Source organism: Notolepis coatsorum, assembly GCF_963971535.1.
Source record: "Notolepis coatsorum genome assembly, chromosome: 20".
In the NCBI taxonomy this organism is placed as follows: Eukaryota; Metazoa; Chordata; class Actinopteri; order Aulopiformes; family Paralepididae; genus Notolepis; species Notolepis coatsorum.
In genome coordinates this window covers 25,372,157-25,395,855 of record NC_140184.1, presented here as the reverse complement: position 1 = coordinate 25,395,855, position 23,699 = coordinate 25,372,157, and the positions used below count along the sequence as shown (strand labels likewise).

Here is a 23,699-nt window from a genome sequence, read left to right as displayed (position 1 = left end):
GCTTCTTCTTCTTCGGTTAAATTAAATATCGGTCACGGCCATGACGCGTATAGCGCCATCTACCGTCCGTCGACGTAAGATCCATTGTAGATCTTCTCCAGTTATTATTGAGCTGCAACGCCTGTTAAAACCGCTATTACTGGCAAAAGGCGCTCTTAGCACACGAGCACGGGTTGGTCCGTTTTATTTAGCAACAGAAGAAACCCCACAATACTAACCGGTGTTGGACATGATATCAAACTAGCAATCCAGGTAATGTCAGTCCGTCGACCAAGCAATATATTTTGGGTTATTATGGGGTGTTATTGGACAGATACGTGCCAACACAGTAGGTTATTGCACACACAGTCGAAAGCAGTGACTTTGTTACTATGTTGAAGTAACTAGCCATACCTATGCTAACGTTAGTTAGCTAACATCAGCTAGCATTCTCTGCAAACCAGATCAAGGTAACGTTAGAATTTCGTTATACCATGAAGACGTTGACCAGAATGTAACTAGAGTCTCTCTCTCTCTCTCTCTCTCTCTCTCTCTCTCTCTCTCTCTCTCTCTCTCTCTCTCTCTCTTTCTCTCTCTTTTCTCTCTCTCTCTCTCTCTCTCTCTCTCTCTCTCTCTCTCTCTCTCTCTCTCTCTCTCTCTCTCTCTCTATTTGACATATAATGGAATGAATGAATGAATGAAAACTTTATTTAACAGATTGCAGAATGGGTACATTACAGTACGGCTCAATACATACAATTGTTAAGGGGATGCAGACCTGAGAAAGACGTTAGTCTTGTTTCCATCAGGGTCCCCCATTTTCAATTCATATAGACATTTATGACATACACAACATACATGACATTTATGGCATAGGGACATATAGGTATTTAGTACTGATACATTTGTGACATAAACGGTATTCAAATATACAGTACTGTTACCCCTAGATCCTGACAGAGTATATACATATGATGGGGAGGGGACTGTACATTAGGAGGGGGTGGGTGGGTGGGAGAGAAATATACATACAGCGGGGAGGGGATATATATACATGCGGTGGGGAGGAGACTATTAGGAGGTGGTGGGGGTTTTGGGCATTTACGGTGGCCAGTTTCGAATTGCAGCCTCCCGTAGGTGCTCTTTAAGAGCGGTTTTGAATGTGGGCATGGATTCACATTCCTTTACAGCTTTGGGTAGGGCGTTCCACATTGTTGTGGCATAATTGCGAAACGTGTTTAGTCCCTTGTTTGAGCCGAATCTGGGTTTAACATGATTTGTTGAGCTTCCTCTGGTGTAGTGGTTGTGGTATTCACTGACCTTTGGGAAGTATTTTGACATGTACGTCATGGGCACCCCGGTTGTATAGTGTATCTTGTAAACCCTTACTGAACTCTATTTGTAATGTATTTATTTTTGTATCTGTGTCTTGGTGTTAAGCAATGTGCCAGAAAGATGGGGCAGACCTTGTGTATATGTTCCCGTGGCTCCATCACCATCGACAACAAGAGATATTACTTCATTCAGAAACTAGATGAAGGGTAAGAAAGAATTGTGCCCAATGCTGAAAGAAATCAAAGTACCAGAGAGCAGGCATCTATATATTCTTCTCTGTTGTTCTACACCCACCCACCCTCTCTATCACCTTCCAGTGGATTCAGCTATGTAGACTTGGTGGAGGGGGTGCAGGACGGGCACTTCTATGCCCTGAAACGGATCCTGTGCCACGACCGCGAGGGGCGTCAGGAGGCGCAGACCGAGGTGGAGATGCACCAGAAGTTCAACCATCCCAACGTCCTGGGCTTGGCAGCACATACCTTTGTAGACCGCGGGAGCAAGATTGAAGCCTGGCTACTTCTGCCCTACATCAGAGTGAGTTGGAGTACAACTAGCAGCACGAACCGACTGTGCTACAGGGACCGCATGCAGCGTTGAGAACCGGTTAGTTAAAAAAAAGAAATGGTAACAACTCGCCTGGAGGCACTTCATCTATTCCAATCTTCTCCCAAGAACTCACCATGAACAGTCCAAATCAAATAAAATGTATTCGTAAGGCCCAATAAGTAAGGGATAATGTATAGCTACGAGGTCATTGTGGCAAAATAATTGACAGACAGAGTTTAAAATACCGAGGCGCAGCGCCGAGTATAGCTATACATTATCCCGCGTATTACATGGCTAACTTACTAACAATATACCTAATTCATTTTACATCGACAAGACGAGATCAAATGCAGACACAGTTCTGTTCTGGCTCCGCTGTCATCGTCACACACACTCCGCTCCGCTGTCAGTGCAGCCAGCAGGTGTGTCTGATTGGCTGCACTGGTGCAGTGTGTCAGTGGCCTTGATTTGCGAACAGCTGCACACAGCCACAGCGGTCATTATTGTTCCACAGAGGTCCGTTATCGAGTAATATCGGACTTCTGACGAGCGCTATTGACCAATCACAAGCAAGCATTTCGGCGAATGTGAAAACGCCATGTAATAACACACGTTAATGTCCCCATGGGCCGGACACGTCTTCTTTAAACACGTCAAGAAGAAACATCTCAATAAATCAAGAACAAAACTAAAAACACCATGAAATCCAAAATAAAATGTTAAATAAATAAATGAATGCAACACTCCCAGAGACATACCCCACGCGATGGTAAGGAAAAACTCACTAAAAACCTAGCAATAGGGAAAAAAGCACCACAGGCAATGATGTCGGTGATAGTAGTGTTGCCATAAAACAGGCGAAACAGTTGGTAAGTATGTACATATACGTGTAATGAAACACAAATATGCATGCAATAGCAACTGGGGTACATAAGAACATTTTGACAGATTGAAAATAGAATGGAGCTGATAACGGATCCATTTGAGGTATGGGGGCAACAGAGAAGATCGTATCCTCTTGGCCATCACCACGAGACATCCCCTCACAGGGAGACGGGGACAGGCGTTAGACAGTTTGTGTGTTTGTGATGGGTGGACATAGCAATAGATACAGATGTAGGAAGCATATATCAATAGACTAGATACATGTAGTAAGCATATGTGAATAGAATCAGAGTATATAAGATAATTGTGAAATTAAGTAATGAATAGAACTAAGAACAAGTTACAACTGCAAGCGTATGTATAGAGGATGGGATCCAAAGCCTTCTCTTCCCCAAAATAGTCAAGTTTTTAATCCATAATTAATTGTTTGTTCACCAGCTTGGCGTATTTGTGACCAACACACTTCTGATCAATTTGGCACACGTGCACAACGAAGAAATAATGTCATACACCCAGGGGGCGAAATTAAAGCCCGCCACCCGCCATTTGCGGGCAGTTTTTACGTTTGGCGCCTCCCACTGAGAGGTCTGCCCGCCGTGTGGCGGGCAATCAAATAGTAATGTGAAAACCGAAAATCATGATCCAATTCTGAGCGGAGTTCTCACTCGCTGTCTCAGCACAGACATGCAGCGCACCGCGCACTGCTCCTCCTACCCCTCCCGCACCTGTTTCTGTATGCTGCATGTAAACAGAGGACAGTCACTGTGACGTTAGTCTAGTCAGAGGGACCTCCGTGAGCTAATGTTAGCTACTGTTACAAAATGACCCAGTCAACTATTCACTTTTAGTTTAATACATAGGCATTGTGTAACGTTATCCAGCCGGCTAGCTACTGATAGCTCCCGACATCAACAACTGCTCCAGCAAGTGTCCAGTGCATAATACCTCCGTTGGCTAGGTAGCTCATGTTAGCCCACGTTAGCTCACTAGTCACTACGAAATGTCCCAGTAAACTAAATAGTTCAGAGGCGTTGTCCCAACGCCATCCAGCAGTAGCTACAGATAGCTCCTGACATCAATGTCCTACAACATGCGTATTCGAGCCCCTGGCTTACATCGCATGAGGGCTGCTGAATAGGGTCCAACTGGAGCGCAGGAGAATCCTTTCATGCTGAATGTAGAGTCGGGGTTCCAGCTGCAGCGCCGGAGAATCCTTGCTGGAGCTGGAGGCCACTTGAGTATACACACAGACAGTGGAGCTGTTTGCAGACAGCGAGGTGGCGATGTCTCGCAGATAATACAACTACAAGTATGATTATATAATATATATATTTTATTTAAAAAAAAATGTATATAAAGTATTTTTGTCGTAGTAAATGGTGCATTTATATAGCACTTTTATTATTAGCGCTTTACAATTTTTGTTCCCCACATTCACCCATTCACACGTTCACACACCGACGGTGGAGGCAACCATGCAAGGTGCCAACCTGCTCATCAGGAACAATTAGGGGTTATGTGCTTGCTCAAGGACACTTCGACACGCTGCCCGAGAGGAGCAATAATCAAACCGGTAACCTTCCGATAACCAGACAACTGCTCTACCTCCTGAGTAGAATAGTGCATGTTAGAAGCGTGTGGTCACGAAAACGCCAGGAGGGTTTTCTTTGGGAAGAGAAGGCTTTGGACTGTCTGGTGAGTTTTTGCATACGATTTGGAATAGATTAACTGCCTCCAGGTGGGTCATTACATTACCGTTTTGTTAATTAACTGGTTCCCTCTGTATACAGTCCCTGTAGCACATGGTTCACACGGCTAAAGTACAACCATCAGTGTAATATATTTGAAGAGGTCCTGAAACGTGTGTGCATAATATTCACTGTGTGTTTGTGTACAGAAGGGCAGTCTATGGTCAGTTCTGGAAAAGCTGAGGGACAAGGGGGGCTTCATGGCCGAAAGACGTATCATACATGTCCTTCGTGGCATCTGCTCTGGCTTGAAGGTCATCCATGATAGAGGCTATGCACATAGGTATGAATGCACAGACACATTGGAAATACTTGATGTGGGCTATGTTGGTTACCGTTTCTAACTTTCTACACACTCATTTGTTGCTCCTAGTACAGTGTATGTTTTTGGTAAGATGTGTATAACCACTTTACTTATACACTTATACAGTTGTTGTTTTTTAAACCTTTTTATGCTCTTTATGATCTTGTTATTTCTTTGTATCTATGTTATGTTAAGCACCTTGAATTGCTTTGTGAATTGTGTATGAAGTGAACTGTGCTATATAAATACCGGTACACTTGCCCTGCTTTGTTTCTATATAAAACAGTGTTTATATGTACATCTTTCTTGAGTAGGCCCTGTATCTCCCATGTCCCTGTGCCCCCTTTACCCACCCACACAAACACCCTCTGTCTCTACCTCTGCCAGAGACCTGAAACCCACCAATGTGCTACTGGAGGAGGATGACCGGCCGCTTCTGATGGACCTGGGTTCCATGAACAAGGCCAGGATTGAGGTACAAAAAAAAAAATTATTTAGACACAGTCAGGATTACGTAACGTCAATGTTCATCTCCTGAACAGTCGGTGCTCTGAAAGGGCACCCGCAAATGATGATTTCCGACAAAGACTTTGAATTGATTATAGGTGAGAGGAACCAGAGAGGCCATGAGCGTCCAAGACTGGGCCGCCCAGCGATGTACCATTTCATACCGGGCTCCTGAGCTCTTCAATGTAGAGAGTCATTGCATCATTGATGAACGCACTGATATCTGGGTAACAACGTTTTCCTATTATACATTTCTTCCAACTTGTATTTATACTCTGAACTATTCTCTGATGTCGTCCATAAATCATGTTGTAAATATGTTGTGTGTTAATTGTCGCCCCTGCACATGTAACCAACACAGTGAAATGCTATCCTTCTAGGTAGCTTCCCAGCTGCAAACTGTGTTCCAGAGACAGAATTGTCCTCTGAAGACTGTTTAAATTCAGTTATGAATAATTATTTGTATATATATATATATATATATATATATATATATATATATATATATACTCAAAATTAATTTAAAAAAAAAATAAAAAATGTAATCCTTTTTTTGTATCTCATTCATTCCATAAGAACCTAGAATACACATTTACAGACTTTTTTTTAATATGGTCCATTTGTATGTTCTTGGTATCTGATTCTAGGGACATCTATGAATCTCAGGGAATGTATTCCCAGTGTCAGATATACTGTGGGCTAGATCCACAAAGAATGGATTGCACGGTGCAAGTTGCACCCTTACTTACAATTCATTATGAATTGAAAATGGGGGACCCTGATGTAAACAAGACGAAAGTCTTTCTCTGGTCTGCATCCCCTTAACAATTGTGTGTATTGAGCCGTACTGTATTGTACCCATTCTGCAATCTGTTAATAACATTTTCATTCAATCAATCAATCTGCGCAGTGATTGATTGAATGAAAATTTTATTTTGAGTAAATTGTAATGAACCAAATGAGAATATCAATACATTTTTTTTTTATCTTTGACTGTGAATAACACCATGCTCAAATTGACCAGACCTGAAAAATCTAAGCAAATTAATAGATGGAAGATGATTAAACAGAAGGTTTGTAGATACAGTACTGAATTCTGCCATCCGGACACATGCAATTTGAAATATGATTATAGAATATAGAATATCGGGCATAAAATGGTTATGCGATTAAAATGCGATTAATTAGATTAATTAACTAATTACAAAACCTGTAATTAATTAGATTAATTTTTTTAATCGCCTGACAGCACTAATATTTATATATTAGGGCTGACTCCTATTAGTCGACTAATCGGTCGAAAGGAGCCGTAGTCGACTGGCCAACCTCTTAGTCGAATATATATATAAAAAAAAATATATATATTTATAAAAAAATAAAATAAAAAAATTGTATCATTCTTTCCAAAAGAAAAGAGGCCTAGAAGCGTGGCTAACGCTAATGGAATGCATACCGGAGGCTAACTGCCTACGAAAACAGGCACAGAGGCACTGAAAGAGGATTTCACCCGTCTAATGAACACACTAGACTAGACAAATATCAAGATGTATCCATCAGTGGACCAATTGCATGCTTTTGCAGAGGACAAATTTCAGGTCAGAAAACCATGCGGACAGGGCGGCTGGGTGGCGCAGCGGACATTGTGCTCGTCACCAACGCACGAGACACCGGTATCGACTCCGGCTGTCAGCGTTGCCTCCGGCTTGGGCCGGCCGTCATACTAACTCAATTGGCAGAGTTAGCGGGAGGGAAGTCGATGGGGTGGTAATCTGGACGTTGTGGACAGCGACTCCTACAGGTCGGACAGGGCGCCTGCACAGCAAAAGACAGGAGAGGGCGGGCCCAGTGTGAGCCTCCTACACGTTACTCCTCGCCAATGAGAGTCCGCGCTGGCAGGTGAAAAGAGCAGCTGGCTGTCTCCATATGTATCGGAGGAAGCATGTGATAGACCTCAGGGCTTCCTAAAACGACCAGTAGGGGGCACATGCGCGCAACGACCAGGTGGGATGGGAGTAAAAACACAGAAAAATCAGGAGGAGAAAAAGAGGATAAAAAAAACCATGCGGACACGTGGTGCTATTGGTGACTGTTTTTTCTTTTTCTTCTATCTTCTACTCTCTGGATTCACTCTCCTTCCCTCAGTCACTCGGCTGTGTTCTATACTGCATGATGATGCTAGAGGGGCCATATGACATGGTGTTCCAGAAGGGAGACAGCGTAGCGTTGGCCGTCCAGAATCCTGTTACCATTCCACAGTCTTGCAGGTCAGTCCCAGTCATGGAAAAGTCATGGAATTTGAGAAATGTGTTTTCCGGACTTGGAAAAGTAAATTATATAAATGTCCAAAAAAGCTTATGTCAATGGAAATTGTGAAAATGTTGTTCTATCCAGTAAACTCAACCCATTGTTGTACTACTAGCTGAGCTGAGCACAAATCAGTTGAAATTTTTTTAATTGGTCAACATATGAGGCTACAGCGCAAGTTTCCTTTTTTGTGTAAATTTTTATCGGTTTACCCCATTAATTTGATTTGATCTTTATTTATCTCAAACATTTCAACCATAAAACAAACGCACAAATTTGTAATAACAAATAAAATACAATAATCAGCATAGCTCAAGACAATGGTTTTATTCGAGAAGGGACAGAATGAAGCAAAGCTTATCTGGTCCTGCCCCTTCCTCCATATTAATATGTAATAAGTAGGGATTTCTGATATTATCGGCCTACCGATATTATCGGCCGATATTGGCATTAAAATGTGAAAATGTGAAAATATCTATCGGGTTTCAATTTTTTTTTTTAATAATTTCTTTTTACATTTCTATAACCTTATTTACCCAGGTAAGCAAGTAAGACCAAATTCTGATTTTATTTATTGTCAAAAGTATGCATAATGTTGTGTTAATTCCACAACAAGAGATATGTAATGTTAATTACCTGAACTTATTCTGTTTTCTGGGGGGGGGGGGGGTATCTGTTGATATCGGTATCGGAAATTAAGAGTTGGACAATATCGGTATATCGGTAAAAAAGCCAATATCGAGCATCCCTAGTAATAAGTTATCTATCGATATAAAAAAAATAATATACCTATCCACTACAGCAAAAGATCAATAAATAATTAGAAAAATACTAGTTCACGTTATTTTTCAAGCTCCTCTAACTTATAGATATCATTATATTCTTGTCCAAGGATTCCTGTTTATATCTGCATTTAAACATTTCAATAGTATTACTAGTTTTTATTGCTACATCAAGGCCAAGGCTAATGATTAACGACAGGTTATGTATATAACCTAGTTATATGAGTACTGGCTAAGCGTCCCGCTCTTAAGCCATTCCGAGATATAGCTCATCTCATGTGCCTACTGTACACCATCAACGAAAAACAAATTCACCCATCACCTGCCGGGCCCCGCCCCTATAGAGGTGTACTCTATAAGATACTAGGCATGGTCACCAAACATTCTTCCTCGCAAAAAACCTGTTTCCAGGAAAAGATTCCTCAAGGGAACTCGGGGCCGCTTAAGAGCGGGACGCTACCTGTCGTTATATTATCGTACTTGGCCATCGCGTCCCGCTCTTAAGCCATTCCGAGATATGGGGTAGAGCGGACGCGAGGCCCGACAGATGCACCCCCTGAGGACCTGTAAGCCCACATCAAGGGGTTGGGGAGTCCCGTCACCCCCGGTCATGTCCATGAGGTAAAACCTTACAAAGGGGCCCGGGGAGGACCATGAAGCTACAGCACAGATGTCCTCCACCGAGGCCCCACCCAGCAGAGCAGCAGAGGCTGTCACCCCACAAGTGGAGTGCGCCCTGACGCCCCCAGGGGGATCCAGCCCGGCCAACGTGTAGCAGAGGGCAATGCTCTCGCACAACCAATGGGACAGGCGCTGTTTCGATAGTGCCTTACCGGCACGAGAACCACCGTGACGGACAAAAAGCTGATCGGTAACCCTGAGGTCCTGAGTACGGCTGAGGTAAATTCCCAAAGCACGGACGGGACTGGACATGACAGGTGAAGGCCCGCATCTAACTCACTAGCGTGAGGAGGCGGATGAAACGCCTGAACCACAATATCCCTGGAGCGGAAGGAACTCCGGATATTTTTAGGCACTAAAGCAGGATTAGGCCGCAGAGTGGCACCGCAATCGGAACGAAAAGACAGGCACTCTGGACGTACCGAAAGAGCACAGAGCTCACCCACGCGTTTAGCGGAGGTGACAGCCAGCAAGAACGCGGTCTTGAACGACAGCCGTCCCAACGGCGCTTGCTCAAGCGGCTCAAACGGGGCCAAGGACAACCGACGAGGACCAATTGAAGATCCCAACTCGGAGCCAAAGAGCATTGCACCGGCTTAACGCGTCGAGCGCCAAGCAGGAAACGCTTCACAAGAGGGTGGCTGAACAAGACATCCCCCTCAAATCCCTCATGATAGGAGGATATAGCTGCTGCATATACCCTCACCGTCGAAGCCGACAGTCTATCAAGGAGAGACTGGAGGTAACCAAGGACAGCATCCAGGGGGCAGGAGACTGGGTCCCGGCCCCCTGCCTTACACCACTCTTGGAACATACGCCATCTGCCTGCGTAAAGCGCGACAGTGGAGGGAGCATGCGCATTCCGGATGGTATCAACCACAGAGGGGTCCATCCTCTCCAGACTTAGCCTCCCACCAGCCACACCATCAGGCGTTGGCCCAACACCGGGTACTGAAACAGTGACCCGTGTTGCTGAGAGAGGGCCGTCGCCGACCAAGGAATAACCCAAGGCGGAGCGACCAGTAACTGGATCAAGACCGGGAACCACACTGCCGTGCCCCGGTCCGGCGCGACCAGGATCACCGTCCTGCGCTCCCTCCGTATCCGCTCCAACAGCTGACTCAACAGCTGTACAGGAGGAAAGGCGTACAGAAGACCGGGCGGCCATGGAAAGATCGAGAAGGCATCTACCCCCAAGGGGGGACGATCTGCTCGACTGACCGAGAACCACAAGGGGCACTTGTGAGAACGTGGGCTCGCAAACAGATCCACCGAGGCCTCCCCGAAGCGATCCCAGATCTGCCTGACTATATCGTGGCGGAGTTCCCACTCGTCGTAACGAGGACCGCCCCGAGACATCATATCTGCGCCCACATTCTCTGCACCAGGGATGTGGAGCGCACTCAGACTGCGCAGCCTGCGAGATGCCCATAGCCAAAGTTCGACCGCCGCCCGGTGCAGGCGAATGGAACGAGTCCCACCCTGCCTGTTGATATACGCCGCTGCCGTCATACTGTCCGTTCTGACCAGAACGTGCTCGCCTACCACCAGGTGGTCGAACCGTTTGAGGACCAGGAGGGCCGCCTTCAATTCCAACACATTGATGTGCGGGGTAGACGGGCCAGCATGGACCTTCGTCCAGCTGCCCCCCACTGCGTTGGTCCGACACGTCCCTCCCCAACCCGTGAGAGAGGCGTCGGTGAAGACCGTGACGTGTGAGCGCCTGCTGCCCATGGGGACCCCAATGGTGAGGATACCCAGCCTCCTCCAATGGGCGAGATCTCCCCATATCGACAAAGGAACCGTCAACCGTTTCCATTTGTCCCTCACCGGATCTATTCCCATAGAGAAAAACCACCTCTGTATCCTCCTCATGAAGAGGAGGCCAAGAGGAACCACCGTGTGAGCAGATGCCATCATACCGAGCAGGCGCATCACTTGCAGCGCCGTGACCGTCCCTCCCAGACGGAAACCCCAGAGCATGTGAAGGATAGACACCCTCCGCTGCTCCGAGAGGGTTACAATCATGGGCCTTGACCTCAGCGTCAAGCCCAAGTACTCCACCTGTTGACTGGGAAGAGGTGTACTCTTCTTCCAGTTCACAGCAAAACCCAGCCTGGTGAGGAATTCCACCACCAGCCTGAGGAGTAGAATGTCGTCGAGATAGAATAGAACCCGTAGTCCCCGACGACATAGAGGCTCCAGCGCAGTCGCTACGCACTTGGTGAATGTGCGGGGAGCCAGAGAATAGCCGAATGGCAACCTCTGGTACTCGTACGCTACGCCCTGAAACAGGAACCGCAGGAACTTCCTGTGAGGAGGGAAAATCGGGATGTGAAAATACGCATCCTTCAGGTCTATGGAGGTTTCAAGTTTCTTTTATTCAAGTTTCTTTTATTGCCACACGTTGACAGCAAGCAGCAGGAGTTTGACGGTCAACATCCTGAACGGTCTCGCTACAATCATACGATTGAACGCGGACAGATCCAGTATAGTTCTGACCCCCCCCCCTTTTTCTTGGGTACCAGAAAATAACGGGAGTAGACGCCTGACATCGCGTCCTCTCTCGGGACCACGACTACGGCCTGCTTCGCCAACAGAGATTGGATCTCGTCGGCCAGGGCTGTCACTGCTTCCGACCCTGACAATAGGGTCGGCACCAAACCTGAGAACGGAGGGTGGGGTTGTGCAAACTGCAAAACAAGCCCCCGCCTCAACGTTCTCTCTATCCACCCCTCCAAACGGCATTCTTGTCGCCATATGTGAAAATAATCCCACAGCGCACCCGCTGTCAACTGACGCTGGGCCGCAAGGAACCGTAGATAGTTGGCCCGGTCCCTCCCGCTGTGCGACGCACCCAAGGGGGGACCCCGACAGAAAGGGCCGGTTTGATACGGGAGAAGCTGCCATCAAACTGGTTGACACACACCCCCCCCCTGAACACCCCTCTAGCGCATGCTGAGGAGTTGTTCTACAGCTAGACACGCAAGGCGTGAGGACCCTATGGGCTCCTACACGCCGTAGCCCTGCAGTGATATTGCTATCACCCAAATCACGCTCGCCTCTTCTTTGCAGACCACTGCTGCTCTCACGAGAGTGGGAGGCATCAGCGTGACACCCCGCCTGGCGAAGGCGAGGCCGGGGTAACCCTTGCTGTGCATTCAACTGAAGAGGCCTCGAGTCCCCCTGCTGACCACTGTAACTAGTGGCAGCCGTAACACCAGGCTCACCCATCACACAACGTGTGGTGCAGGAGCCACGCGACAGCACAACATTCTCACGGACAGACCCAGGCTCAGCCATCAACTGGGTGTCAGCCCCTGTCCCCATGAGAAGTGAAAAGTGTGGCCGCATGCGCTTCAAAGAAGGTTCGCGGCCCGCAGCCAAAGGAAACCGATCAGAGCCCCTCTTCCGTTGGTGACGGAGAGAGGATTGAACGGGGAGCGGGCTGCTCGTGGCAGAATGATGACGGCTTGTTTGATCCAAGCCGAATTCACCCAAAATGGCCGATCCCTCGGCCGCCAAGGCTGTCGGCCTTGTGGATCCCCGTTGACTCTCCGCCCAGGGTACCACTGGCGGGGGAAACATGGCCGCCTGTCGAGGGCCTCGCCACAGTCGTTGTCGAGGCCGTGCTCCAACCTCTGGCTGCACAGCGTGAGGCGGTGTGGGACCCAGATCAACAACCGCCTGCGCCTCCACAGAACAACCAAAAAGTCCTTCCGTGGAAAAAGGAGCCGTGAGGAGAGAAAACCTATCCTCTTCCCCAAGAGGAGAGTGCTCCAACCAGACATGCCTATTAACAAACGTTGATAGCATCCTAATCCTCCCCACAGTTATAGCTTGCGACTGAGTCAAGATCTCTAACACCACAAACATGCAACATGTTTATAATGTCGGCTGGACCCATAGCCCCACTACCCGACGCCAATGTGGATAGGAAAATAGCCAGCTGAGCCATAACACTGGCCGCCGCTAAAAACCATCCTGCAGCAGTATACCACTCATCCGTCCATACTTCGCTCTCAAGCATCGGCCGGGTGGGACATCGTTCATCCCCGCCGGGGCACAGGATCAAAGCTACCTGGCTACTTAGCCACGGTACACCCGGCCTGCACCCTGTTGTCAGCCCTTTTACCCGTAAAAAAGGTAATTAAGACTCAGCGAAACCCCCCACATTAGCTACCGACTGACCTTCATCAATGAACCGGGCAAGAGGAGGGAAAAGCGGCAACGTCCCGCGGCGGGGAATATTAGAACAACGACCCATTTCAGCATTAGCATTAGCAGTAGCATTAGTAGCATTAGTGTTAGCAGCATGCACCAGGATCGCCAGGAAATCGTCTACTGCAGTGGAACGTTCACCAAGCCATCCCGCCCCTGGCGCCGACACACACTCCACAGCATTACTAACACCAACATCAATGCCTGATGACACAGGGCCTACCTGTGTACAAGCCGGCTCGATAGCCAAACCTTGCACGCTGCTCCTTGATCTGCTGCCACCAGACGAGGAAACATCAGAATAGGCCCGACGTGTCGCTGAAACATGCCCCGAAGATTCCAGGGGTAAGCAAACCTCCGGTAAACATTCAACATTACGCAATTTCTCTAATCTTTTCATAGCACTAGTTACATAGGGCGCTTTGCGACCGCTATGATGGAAACGAAATAGAGGAAGAGTGTTTGGTGACCATGCCTAGTATCTTATAGAGGCGGCACGGTGGTAGTGGTTAACACTGTCGCCTCACAGCAAGAAGGTCCAGGGTTCGATTCCCGCTTGGGGACCAGGGCCCTCATTTATCAACTTGACGTACGCACAGATATGTGCTTAAGCCGTGCGTACGATAATTTCTAAGCAAAGTGTGGGATTTATCTATTTGAACTTGTGCTTGACTTGTGCGTATATTTAAGCACAGGTCGGACCATGCGTAGGTGGCGCCGGTGGTAGAATATTTTCACAACGCGGAAATAAGCACTGACTGTGCTCTGCGTAACTCAACTCGTTATTATTTTGCGCATATATTGCAGAAATACGGGAACGTTTTGATTATATTTAAAAGGCTTTGCCATTGTTAAACGTAATAAGTGGAACCTCGAAGCTGTAAGCAGAATACAAGTCATATGAACACCCACGATATAAAAACGCATTGCAATTAGAACAGACAGAGGTTATTTGTTGAGTGTATGTGTATACAAAACCCTTGCAATAAATGTGTCTTATGAATGAAAAGCATACATGCTCTGGACACAGAGCATATATCGTGTGGGTGATATTACAGAATTTCACTTATTTAGTTTTACAATGTCAAAGCCTAAATCAAAACGTTCCCGTATTTCTGCAATCTATGCGCAAAATAATAACGAGTTGAGTTCTAACAAAGAACGTATTACATGCTGGTAGGCTGATAGAGTAAACTATGATATGAATATGAATATGATATGATCATATAAATACTGGTCCGTCCGCGAGGATATCGAGGACTCGGATAGCCATTAAGCCATTTGAGAATATAGGCGGCCTATAGCCTATACATATTATTTAATGTTTTCATAAGCGTAAAGATACAACAGCTAGATTAATGATCAAGTTAGTTTACTGTATGCAGGCTTCGCAGGGCTGTGTGTTATATATGCGCAAGTTACTGTTGCATAATGTAGGCTGGCTGCTATTATATGTAATTCATAGGCTACCTAATACCAACAACAAAATGGATTGTATCATATGCCTCTACACACATTATATTATACACATCATATTATATCTTGGTTCGGCAGCGCCTCTGTGAACAATCTCTCAGAGTTTGCTCCATCAATAAACGCGCATTTTGGCTGATAATGTGCCGGTGGCCGGAGTCTCATTCAGGCCTAATTGTATTTAATTCAATTGTAATGTTATTACTGGGGTATCTAAAATATCACAATGTAGATCAGGGTTATCCACTGAAGCCATAATGACTCTGATCAGAACCACGGGCTCATGACGAGCGCACACAATAGGCATTGTAGAGCGCAGAGTTGGCGTGCTGAAATTGATTTAATTTCAGTCATTACAGTGCTTAATGTCGGGTCATCTCTTGTCATTTATTTCTGTCAATGTGCTGGTTCTGTAGCAGGACTGGGTCAGTCAACATCCTTGGCTCCCGGCGCACCGAAGATTATACGTTCAAGTTCGGTTGGACCTCTGTGATCAATCTCGCAGTCTCGCTCTCAGTGAAGTCTCTCAGAGTTCGCTTGGGTTAGTCCACTTTTCCACATTTCATGGGGGTGTTCCATTACCGTATATGGTTAATCGGGGCGGTTCTGGTATGCAAATACGTGAAAGTGTGCACGAGCCTCGGCGTAGGACCAAGGTGATGTTTATCATGACAGGTGTGCGTAGGACCTGTGTACGCACGTGTGATGAATCCCGTTTTTTTTGTGCGTGCACACATTCTAAATTCTGTGCTTAAGTATGGAAATAGAACATTTTCTACGTCACGTTGATGAATGAGGGCCCAGGTTTCCATGATGCCAGGTACCCAGGTGGGGTATCTCCCAGGCCTTTCTGTGTGGAGTTTGCATGTTCTCCCCGTGCTCGCAAGGGTTTCCCCCCCGATAAGATAAACCCAATGGAAAAACATGCACAACAACAGATCGCTAACGCTGTGGCGTCCTTGACGAAGACGGACAGGAGCACTTGGATTGGTCCCCTGGCGCGGCTCACGTTGACGCCTGTCTGCTCCCGGCTGCCCTTGGGGGGGAAGGACGACGGGATGGGTTAATCGCAGAGACGAATCGCATCGGCGATTCTAAAGAGACAATGCATGCGTGTGTGTTCCGGTGTGTATGCTAAAAACTAACCGCTGTGTGTACCGCTAAAAAACATTGAGTGTCGTTGCATGCCGAATAAAGACCTCTGCAACAGGTCCTGCATTATTATTATGCATTATTATAGAGTACGCCTCTATAGGGGCGGGGCCCGGCAGGTGATGGGTGTATTTGTTTTTCGTTGATGGTGTACAGTAGGTACATGAGATGAGGTATATCTCGGAATGGCTTAAGAGCGGGACGCGATGGCCAAGTACGATAATATAACAACTATGGCTTGGTGCATGCACGTCAGCGCTCGATTGCTATGTTTGCAATGTTCAGGACACAACCAAGAGGCTCAGGGATGCAACGCAGATGAATCAAGAATCAAGAGGTTTATTTGTCACATACATACCAGGGCATACAGTGAAATGCGGGTGGTCATGCCTGCATCGATTGTGCAATAATACAATAATAAAATAGACATTGGGAAAAAAAATAGTTAAGACACAAGATGTGCATGATAAAAAAAAAAGACATGCTAAGTTCCTGAGAAACTGGTACACTACTATACAATTTACAATTTTAACTCCGTCATTTTTATACTTAATGTATCTAAACTATACTATACAATACCTCCTTCCTTTAAAGTGACATTTCCATTATTTAAAGTGAAATTTTGTCTAAAGTGATTGTTTAAAGCGGTTGCTGTGTGTGTGTGTGTGTGTGTGTGTGTGTGTGTGTGTGTGTGTGTGTACTTGTGAGTGGAGAGTTCAGTGTTCTGATGGCCTGAGGGAAGAAGCTGAGCCGGAGTCTCTCTGTTCTCGCAGCATGTGTACGTAGGCACTTGCCTGACCGCAGCAGCTTGAACAGGCTGTTGGGGTGGTGGGGGTCTTTCATTATTCTGCAGGCTCTGGATTTGCACCTCCTGTTATACGTCATGCAGGGTTGGTAGTGCAATACCCGTAGTATGCTCTGCTGAGCGCACCACTCTCTGGAGTGCCTTCCTGTCCTGTGCCGTGCTGTTTCCAAACCAGGCAGTGATGTTTCCAGTCAGAATGCTCTCTACAGCCCCGGAATAGAAGGAGTGGAGTATCTTCCCCGATACTCTGGACTTCCTTAACTGTCTCAGGTGATAGAGAGGCGCTGTTTCGCCTTTTTCACCACAGAATCTATGTGTGTTGATCATGTCAGGTCCTCTGTGATGTGGACTCCCAGGTACTTGAAACTGCTCACCCTGTCCATGATAGCCCCGTTTATCCACAGTGGCGTGTGTGTCCCCTGCTGTATTCTCCTAAAATCCACGATCAGCTCTTTGGTTTTACCAATGTTCAGGAGTAGGCTGTTATCCCGGCACCAGCGTGCCAGTTCAAAATATATAAAATATATATAAAATATAATTACTTTATTGATCCAGAGGGAAATTCAGCACCACAGATCGCTCACAATGGACATTAAATTAGTCAAAAATCAAAACTAAGATTAGGAATAAAAATAAAATAATGTGTAACCCCCTATAAGGCTGAGCCCGAATGTTCGTTCGTTATGTTGGCATTCAAATTCTAAATCAACATTCGAATTTTTTATTTTTATTTTTTTACTATATTTTTTATGCGTCTATTCATTCTGTTTAATGGAGTTTTTCTTCACAGTTGCAGATAAAGATTAGGCTACACTAATATTATAGTATAAAAAAAACGGCTGAGTTATATTCATTAAAGAAAGTTGATTTAATCAAATAAAAAAAGTCTAATTTAATCAGATTAATCACTTTATTCAAATTGAGGATTTAGTTTGAGGATATTTCTAAAAAAATTCAAAAAAAACGAAGGTTTGAACATTCGTTCGAAAAACCCTGATGAAGTTCGAATCCCAAAAACAGGCTTTGGGGACAGCCTTAACCCCCTATCACTGATCAGTCATGTCGTGTGAAAACACAGCAACTTAAAGATCCACATTTACAGTATACCTGTATGTCACACATCCTGAACAGCTCTGCCCCAAGTGCCTGTAACAGAAACTGACCTCTGCGACCAAATTATTGGAACTGCGGTAATAAATTTAAGTTACATGTATACATAGTAGGGGTGTAAAGGTACACGTATCCGTTTCCGAACCGAACCATTTCAGTGTGTACCGTACCGTACCGAACGGCTGTGTAGTGTACCGAACGAATACAATGGTATGTTAACCACTAACGACCGCCCACCGGCGGCTGTTTTTTTCACAATCTAATAAGTCGATTATTAATTTCAATATAGAATATTCGTTGACAGCCCTACAAGTACAATTAGTTACTGCACACTACATCACCCCTGAGTGGAACATGGAAAGCCAAACTTTCCCCCACTGTACCGAAAACCTGTACCGAACCTTGACTTCAAAACCGAGGTACGTACCGTACCGTGGTTTTTGTGTACCATTACACCCCTAATACATAGTATCACAAATAACCAAATATTAAGCTTGTTAAGTCTGAACATGTATGAGCTATGCACTTGCAGTGATGTCGTTTTCAAAAAAGTAAACGGACTATCTTTTCTATTTAACCCATTCTGCGGCAAAAACGAGTTAACTCGTTATTGCCGTCCAACCGTTGAGCGCCAGACAACGAGTATACTCGTTATTGGATCCGTTTTTCTTTTATTCGCTATTGCCATTCATAATTCATCGGGCAGCCTGTGCATGCTGTTCTGAATGTGTCTGAGCTGGCAGACGGTCAATACCGCCCTCTAACGCCTTCGGCCGCTATTGCACTCCATTTGAAACCATGTTGTTTGTTTTCTGGGCCGAGCTGAGCCGTGTGGGCGGGGCAAGCGCTTACAAAGATGCATCAACTAGGCTGCCCCCCACCCTCCTTCATATGCAATGCCGGAAAATGTGGGTACTTGGAATGGTGATCAGATAATTGGGAAAATTATATATAATCTGGGGTCCTGTACCGAACCAGCATTAAACTGCAGGAATTCAGTGAGCTTCTCTTTAAATTGCAAGTTAAACTCAGTTTTTCTGTAGTGTTGAGTTAAAGCGCCATCTAGGGGCGCGGGATGTTATTTTACTGAGTGAACCCTTGAGGAGGATACCTTTGTGGTCTGAAAGTGCTATGGGCAATAAGTCAACATCAAAGCTATCAACGAGACGTGGGGAGGAAAAAACATAATCAATTCTGGAAAAGGTCTTATGTCTCGACGAGAAGAAGGAGTCATCTCTCGTGGATGGGTTGAGCGAGCGCCACATATCAATTACCCCTGTGTCCTTAGACCAGGCCTGTAGGACTGTGGTAGCTTGCTTCTGATCAGAGGATGCCGCGTGATTGGATCTATCAATCAATGGATCCCAAACTGTATTAAAATCAGCTCCTACTATTAATGAGTAATCGGGTAGTTTCAAGATAGCTGCAGTTAGTACAGCATAAAAGTTAGCGTTATACAAATTAGGGGCGTATGCAGAAATCAGCGCAATTGTCCGGTTAGAGCATTCTATTTTAGCAATAGTAATTCGCTTCGCTATTATGGCTACCCCTCGGGCCTTGGTTCTAAAAGAAGAAGAACTTGTGTTATGGTAAAAACTATTTGCCAGTTTTGCGTTATCCGCCAATAAAGGGTGCGTTTCACTCAGTAAAGCAAGGTCCACTTCCTTCCTTTTTAGCCACGTTAGTACACTTGTGCGTTTATGCGGTATATTGAGACCCCCTGTATTCCAGATCAGGATATTCAAATTAGCCATAGTCTAAAAAGGATGCAGTATGATAGAGTGTAATTCGTTTGGAGTAGACTGCAGAACACTATAATAGATACATATTCACTTGTTACGGTTCTATTGAGATCCGAGCGTGAGCGTGAAAACAAAAATAAAACGGAGCGAGTCGACTGGAAAGAAAAACAAAAAACAACACAAACCCCCATTCCCTCCCCCCTCCCCCCCACTTCTATAACTTCTCCTATCCGGAGATTAAGCTGCATCCCACCTGGTCGTTTGCAAACTAAAACGCAAACGGCTAGGTAAAAAGCAGACTTCTTTCTCAGTGGCTACACACTGCTGACGCTGATCACGCCCCCCCCCCCCATCTGATAGCCTATTTATAACATAGTAGATATTAGACATTTCACTGTCAAAGAACAACGACTAATTTAGTTCTCAATCAATAGTCTATGTTAAGCAGAGCTGGATCAGTGCAGAATGCTGTTAAATATCAACCCTGAGCAGATAAGGTAGCTACTGCCCGTGCTCATCAAAAAAGCAACAGAAGACAACAAAAAAGAAAGGGAAAAAGCCCTGAGAGCCTCAGTGACCACCATTAAACAGTATCAAACAATAACATAAAATAGCAACAGACAGGCGATTTCCACACAACTATAGCCATCATAAAAGTTTCTCCATGTGTGAAAAGTTTGAACTAACAATGCTGGCCTTAAGCAGAACTGCCTCAGAGCAGGAAGCATAGACAAATTGTAGCAACCCTGGCCTGATCAGATAAAGTAGCCTACTGCACTTGTTCATCAAGTAAGAAAAAAAAGAAAAAGGAAAAGCACTGAGCCTCAGTGCCAACCATCTATATGCCATTGAACAGTATCAAACAGTAGCCTAGAATAACAACAGGTTATTTCCTCATAACTGTAGCCATCATAAAAGTTAGCCAGTGTAAAAAGTTTGATCTAACAAAGTTGGCGTTAAGCTAAACTGAATCAGTGCAGAAGGCATATTCAAATTATTATATCCACCCTGAGCAGATAAGGTTGCCTACTGCATGTGCTCATCAGGAGAGAAAGGAAAAAGCATTGAGCCTCAGTGACAACAGTCTGCACCATTAAACAGTATCAAACAGTAACATAGAATAGCAACAGGTTGTTTCCACATCACTGTAGTCATCATAAAAGTTAGCCAGTGTGAAAAGTTTAACAAAGTTGGCCTTAAAGGAAAACGCCAACATTTTGGGAAATTAGTGCAGTAGGCTTGGGGAACGCCCGCTCCGTTAGCTTAGCTTCATCACTGGAAGTGGGTCAGACTTGTACCCTCAAGTTCCCTACAGTTCCCTACAGTCACGAAAGGATCCGAACCGATTGAAGTTTATGGATACCATGACTTAAACTCCTCTTACCTTGATGATTAAAAGCCTCCCCAATTTAGAAAACAGTATTCCCAAGGCTGGTGTTGATTTGCTGCTACTGTAGCTAATGAAAAACAACAACCGGACACTCAAGCAGATAACGAGATTAATAAACAGTCTATACCATTAAACAGTATCAAACAGTAACATAGAATGGCATCAGGTTATTTCCACACAACTGTAGCCATCATAAAAGTCAGCCAGTGTGAAAAGTTTAACAAAGTTGGCCTTAAGCTAAACTGAATCAGTGCAGAAGTTATAGTCAAATTATGGATAAATCTTGACTGAAATACACGTTCTTGCCTTCCCACCGAACCGCTCCCTTCTCTCGTGCCGCTCGTAATACCACTTCCCTCACACTGAGGCGAAGAAATTTGACCAGTATGTGCCTGCTCCTAGCGTCTGGATTGGGTTTAGGTCCACACCGGTGCGCCGGCTCAATTTCAATACCACCGTCAATGTTCCCCATTGGATAATCCAACCATTATAACTTGTTCCTAACCAGACACTACCATTATATGCTAGCTTTATTCTCTCCACCACTTCTAACCACAATGTCATTTTGGATTCATTGAGACCCAAAATTCTTGCTGTAGATATTTCTTGATAAATCACATCGAGATATGTAAGAGTCCAGACCTTCCGGCACATTTTTTCCGGTTGAAACCATCGTGATGCTATCAGCTTTTTAGCCACTGTGATACCGGATAAAACCAATCTCTTTAGCTGTGGAGGTACTGCATGCTCAAAGACATCATTCAGCAGTAATACAGAGGGGTGTACAGGTATATCCAGAGTTAAGAGATTTGCTAATTGCTGGGTCACTTCTTTCCAAAATATCTTAACTGGTGGGCAGTCCCAGTACATGTGCATAAATGTCCCTTCGTCCCCATTTGTACATAGGGAGCATTTGGAGTCTTGTCTTGTCTTGTCTTGTCTTGGAGTCTTGGAGAACCATTTTGTTCAGTCTTATAGGAGTTAAGTATGTCCTGTGAATATAGTTAAGATTGATTTGTTGATGGTCCGGGTTCCTTGATGTAAGTCGTACATTTGCCCAGGCCTCTTGCCAGTCAAAGTCTGTCTCCAGGTCTGGTATATCCCTCCTCCAGACTGAGTCTAGATGGAGGGTTTCATACGAGGCCGTTAGTAATTGATGATAAAGATCTGATACAAAACCTCTCGATGTCTCTCTTTCCACTCTCTCTTGTAGCCGAGTCACTGTCTCCTAGACACGATTTACCGTTTCTTCCCTAGTCTCACATCCATCCTCCAATGTGGATATACGGGTTTCCGCTTCTGTGATTCTTCCACCAAGTTGTTGTACCGTGGTTTGAAGGGAGTCCAGGCTCGTTTTCATATCACGAATATCCATAGCAATCCCTTGCAGCATGCTTTTGATGCTGGTTAGCTCTGTGGTTGTCGTGGTATCGGCAGTATCCACCTGGCTCTTGTTGATAGGTTCTCTCCTCCTTCCTGGCATATTGTCGTCTTCTTTACCCTTGTTCTTGGCAGTTTTTAGGTTTGTAAGTGGCTATATATAAAGCTGTTATTCAAATCTTAGAGGGGTTTATCGTGATCAGCACTGCGGAGCTATAGCCTACGCCGCCATTCCTTCAGACTCCTCCGAACACATAATAATTAAAAAAAAAAATTGTTTAATAATTATATATTTATGATAATTATTATAATTATTATTAAATAGAATAATTTTCTATAGGCTTGCCGTGGTAGTCAGTGATACTGGTGTCATTCTGTGTTCAGGCATCCACTGAATAAATTAATTGCCTACTGTCCCTTTAACAACTTATCCTTGCTAAGTTTCAGTTTCACTTCTAGAGAGAATTTAACTTCACGAGACTGAATACTAGAGAACAGATGACATGTTACAACAATGGCAGAGGATTATTTGGATTTAAACACAGTAGAGGTTCAACTGGAGTGGAGCTCAGTATGTAAGTTTCTTTTTTTTATTTGATCAGCTGTGCCTGAGAGTCCGGCGGGGTAGAATAGTGTGTTTGTTGGCTATCCGTGTGTGTGTCTTTCCATTGGTTTCATTTGGTTGATATTATTGGGCGAACAAGGACACGAAAGAAAACTGTAAAATTGTAATGACCCTGCAGCTGTTCCAATGTAAATGTGCCTTCCTCCGTGCACTTTCGCCCGCTCTGAAGTCGGACTCGGTGTGCCGTGCGCTGTTCTCACATGGACACGGAACCTGCGAGTGCCTGCATGCGCGACTGGTGTGTGTGCGTGCGCTGTGAGGCGTATTCTTCGTATGGCTGCGCGTACTGCACGTGACGGCCGTACCGTAAATTTGCGGGACGAATACACCTACCGTTACACCCCTAATATATATACCCGGTATATATATATATATTTATAGGGCAAATATAACTGAGAGGGCATATATACCCTCATCTTGTACCATGACCTTTTTACACTGCTAGACATCAGGGCAAGTATAAGTGGCTATCTTTTACGGCGTCTTTTACGTCTCGAGCAATAATATTGAATGAATGAATTCTTTATTTAGAATGTTTACAAATAAAAATTAAACAAATATTTTTTTAATGTTTACAAATAAACAAGCGAAAATGATAGTAATAATATTTATTAGAGGCTCCATTTTTTGTGGAGGAAAAATACACCAGTCTATAGTAGGGATGTCCGATATTATCGGCCTACCGATATTATCGGCCAATATCGGCATTAAAATGTGATATCGGAAA

General features: G+C 45.1%; 1 protein-coding gene across 1 annotated transcript in view; it reads left to right on the top strand.

Moving 5' to 3' along the window:
- Positions 1-201: 201 nt before the first annotated feature.
- Positions 202-23,699, top strand: part of stk16 (serine/threonine kinase 16) — a 36,559-nt gene continuing 13,061 nt past the window's right edge. Inside the window, exons 1-7 of the mRNA XM_084337555.1 lie at positions 202-252; positions 1,420-1,520; positions 1,632-1,851; positions 4,646-4,779; positions 5,188-5,275; positions 5,406-5,534; positions 7,450-7,571. Of these exons, the coding sequence (XP_084193681.1) occupies positions 1,435-1,520; positions 1,632-1,851; positions 4,646-4,779; positions 5,188-5,275; positions 5,406-5,534; positions 7,450-7,571 (779 nt within the window). The 5' untranslated portion in view covers positions 202-252; positions 1,420-1,434. The remainder of the gene's footprint in view (positions 253-1,419; positions 1,521-1,631; positions 1,852-4,645; positions 4,780-5,187; positions 5,276-5,405; positions 5,535-7,449; positions 7,572-23,699) is intronic.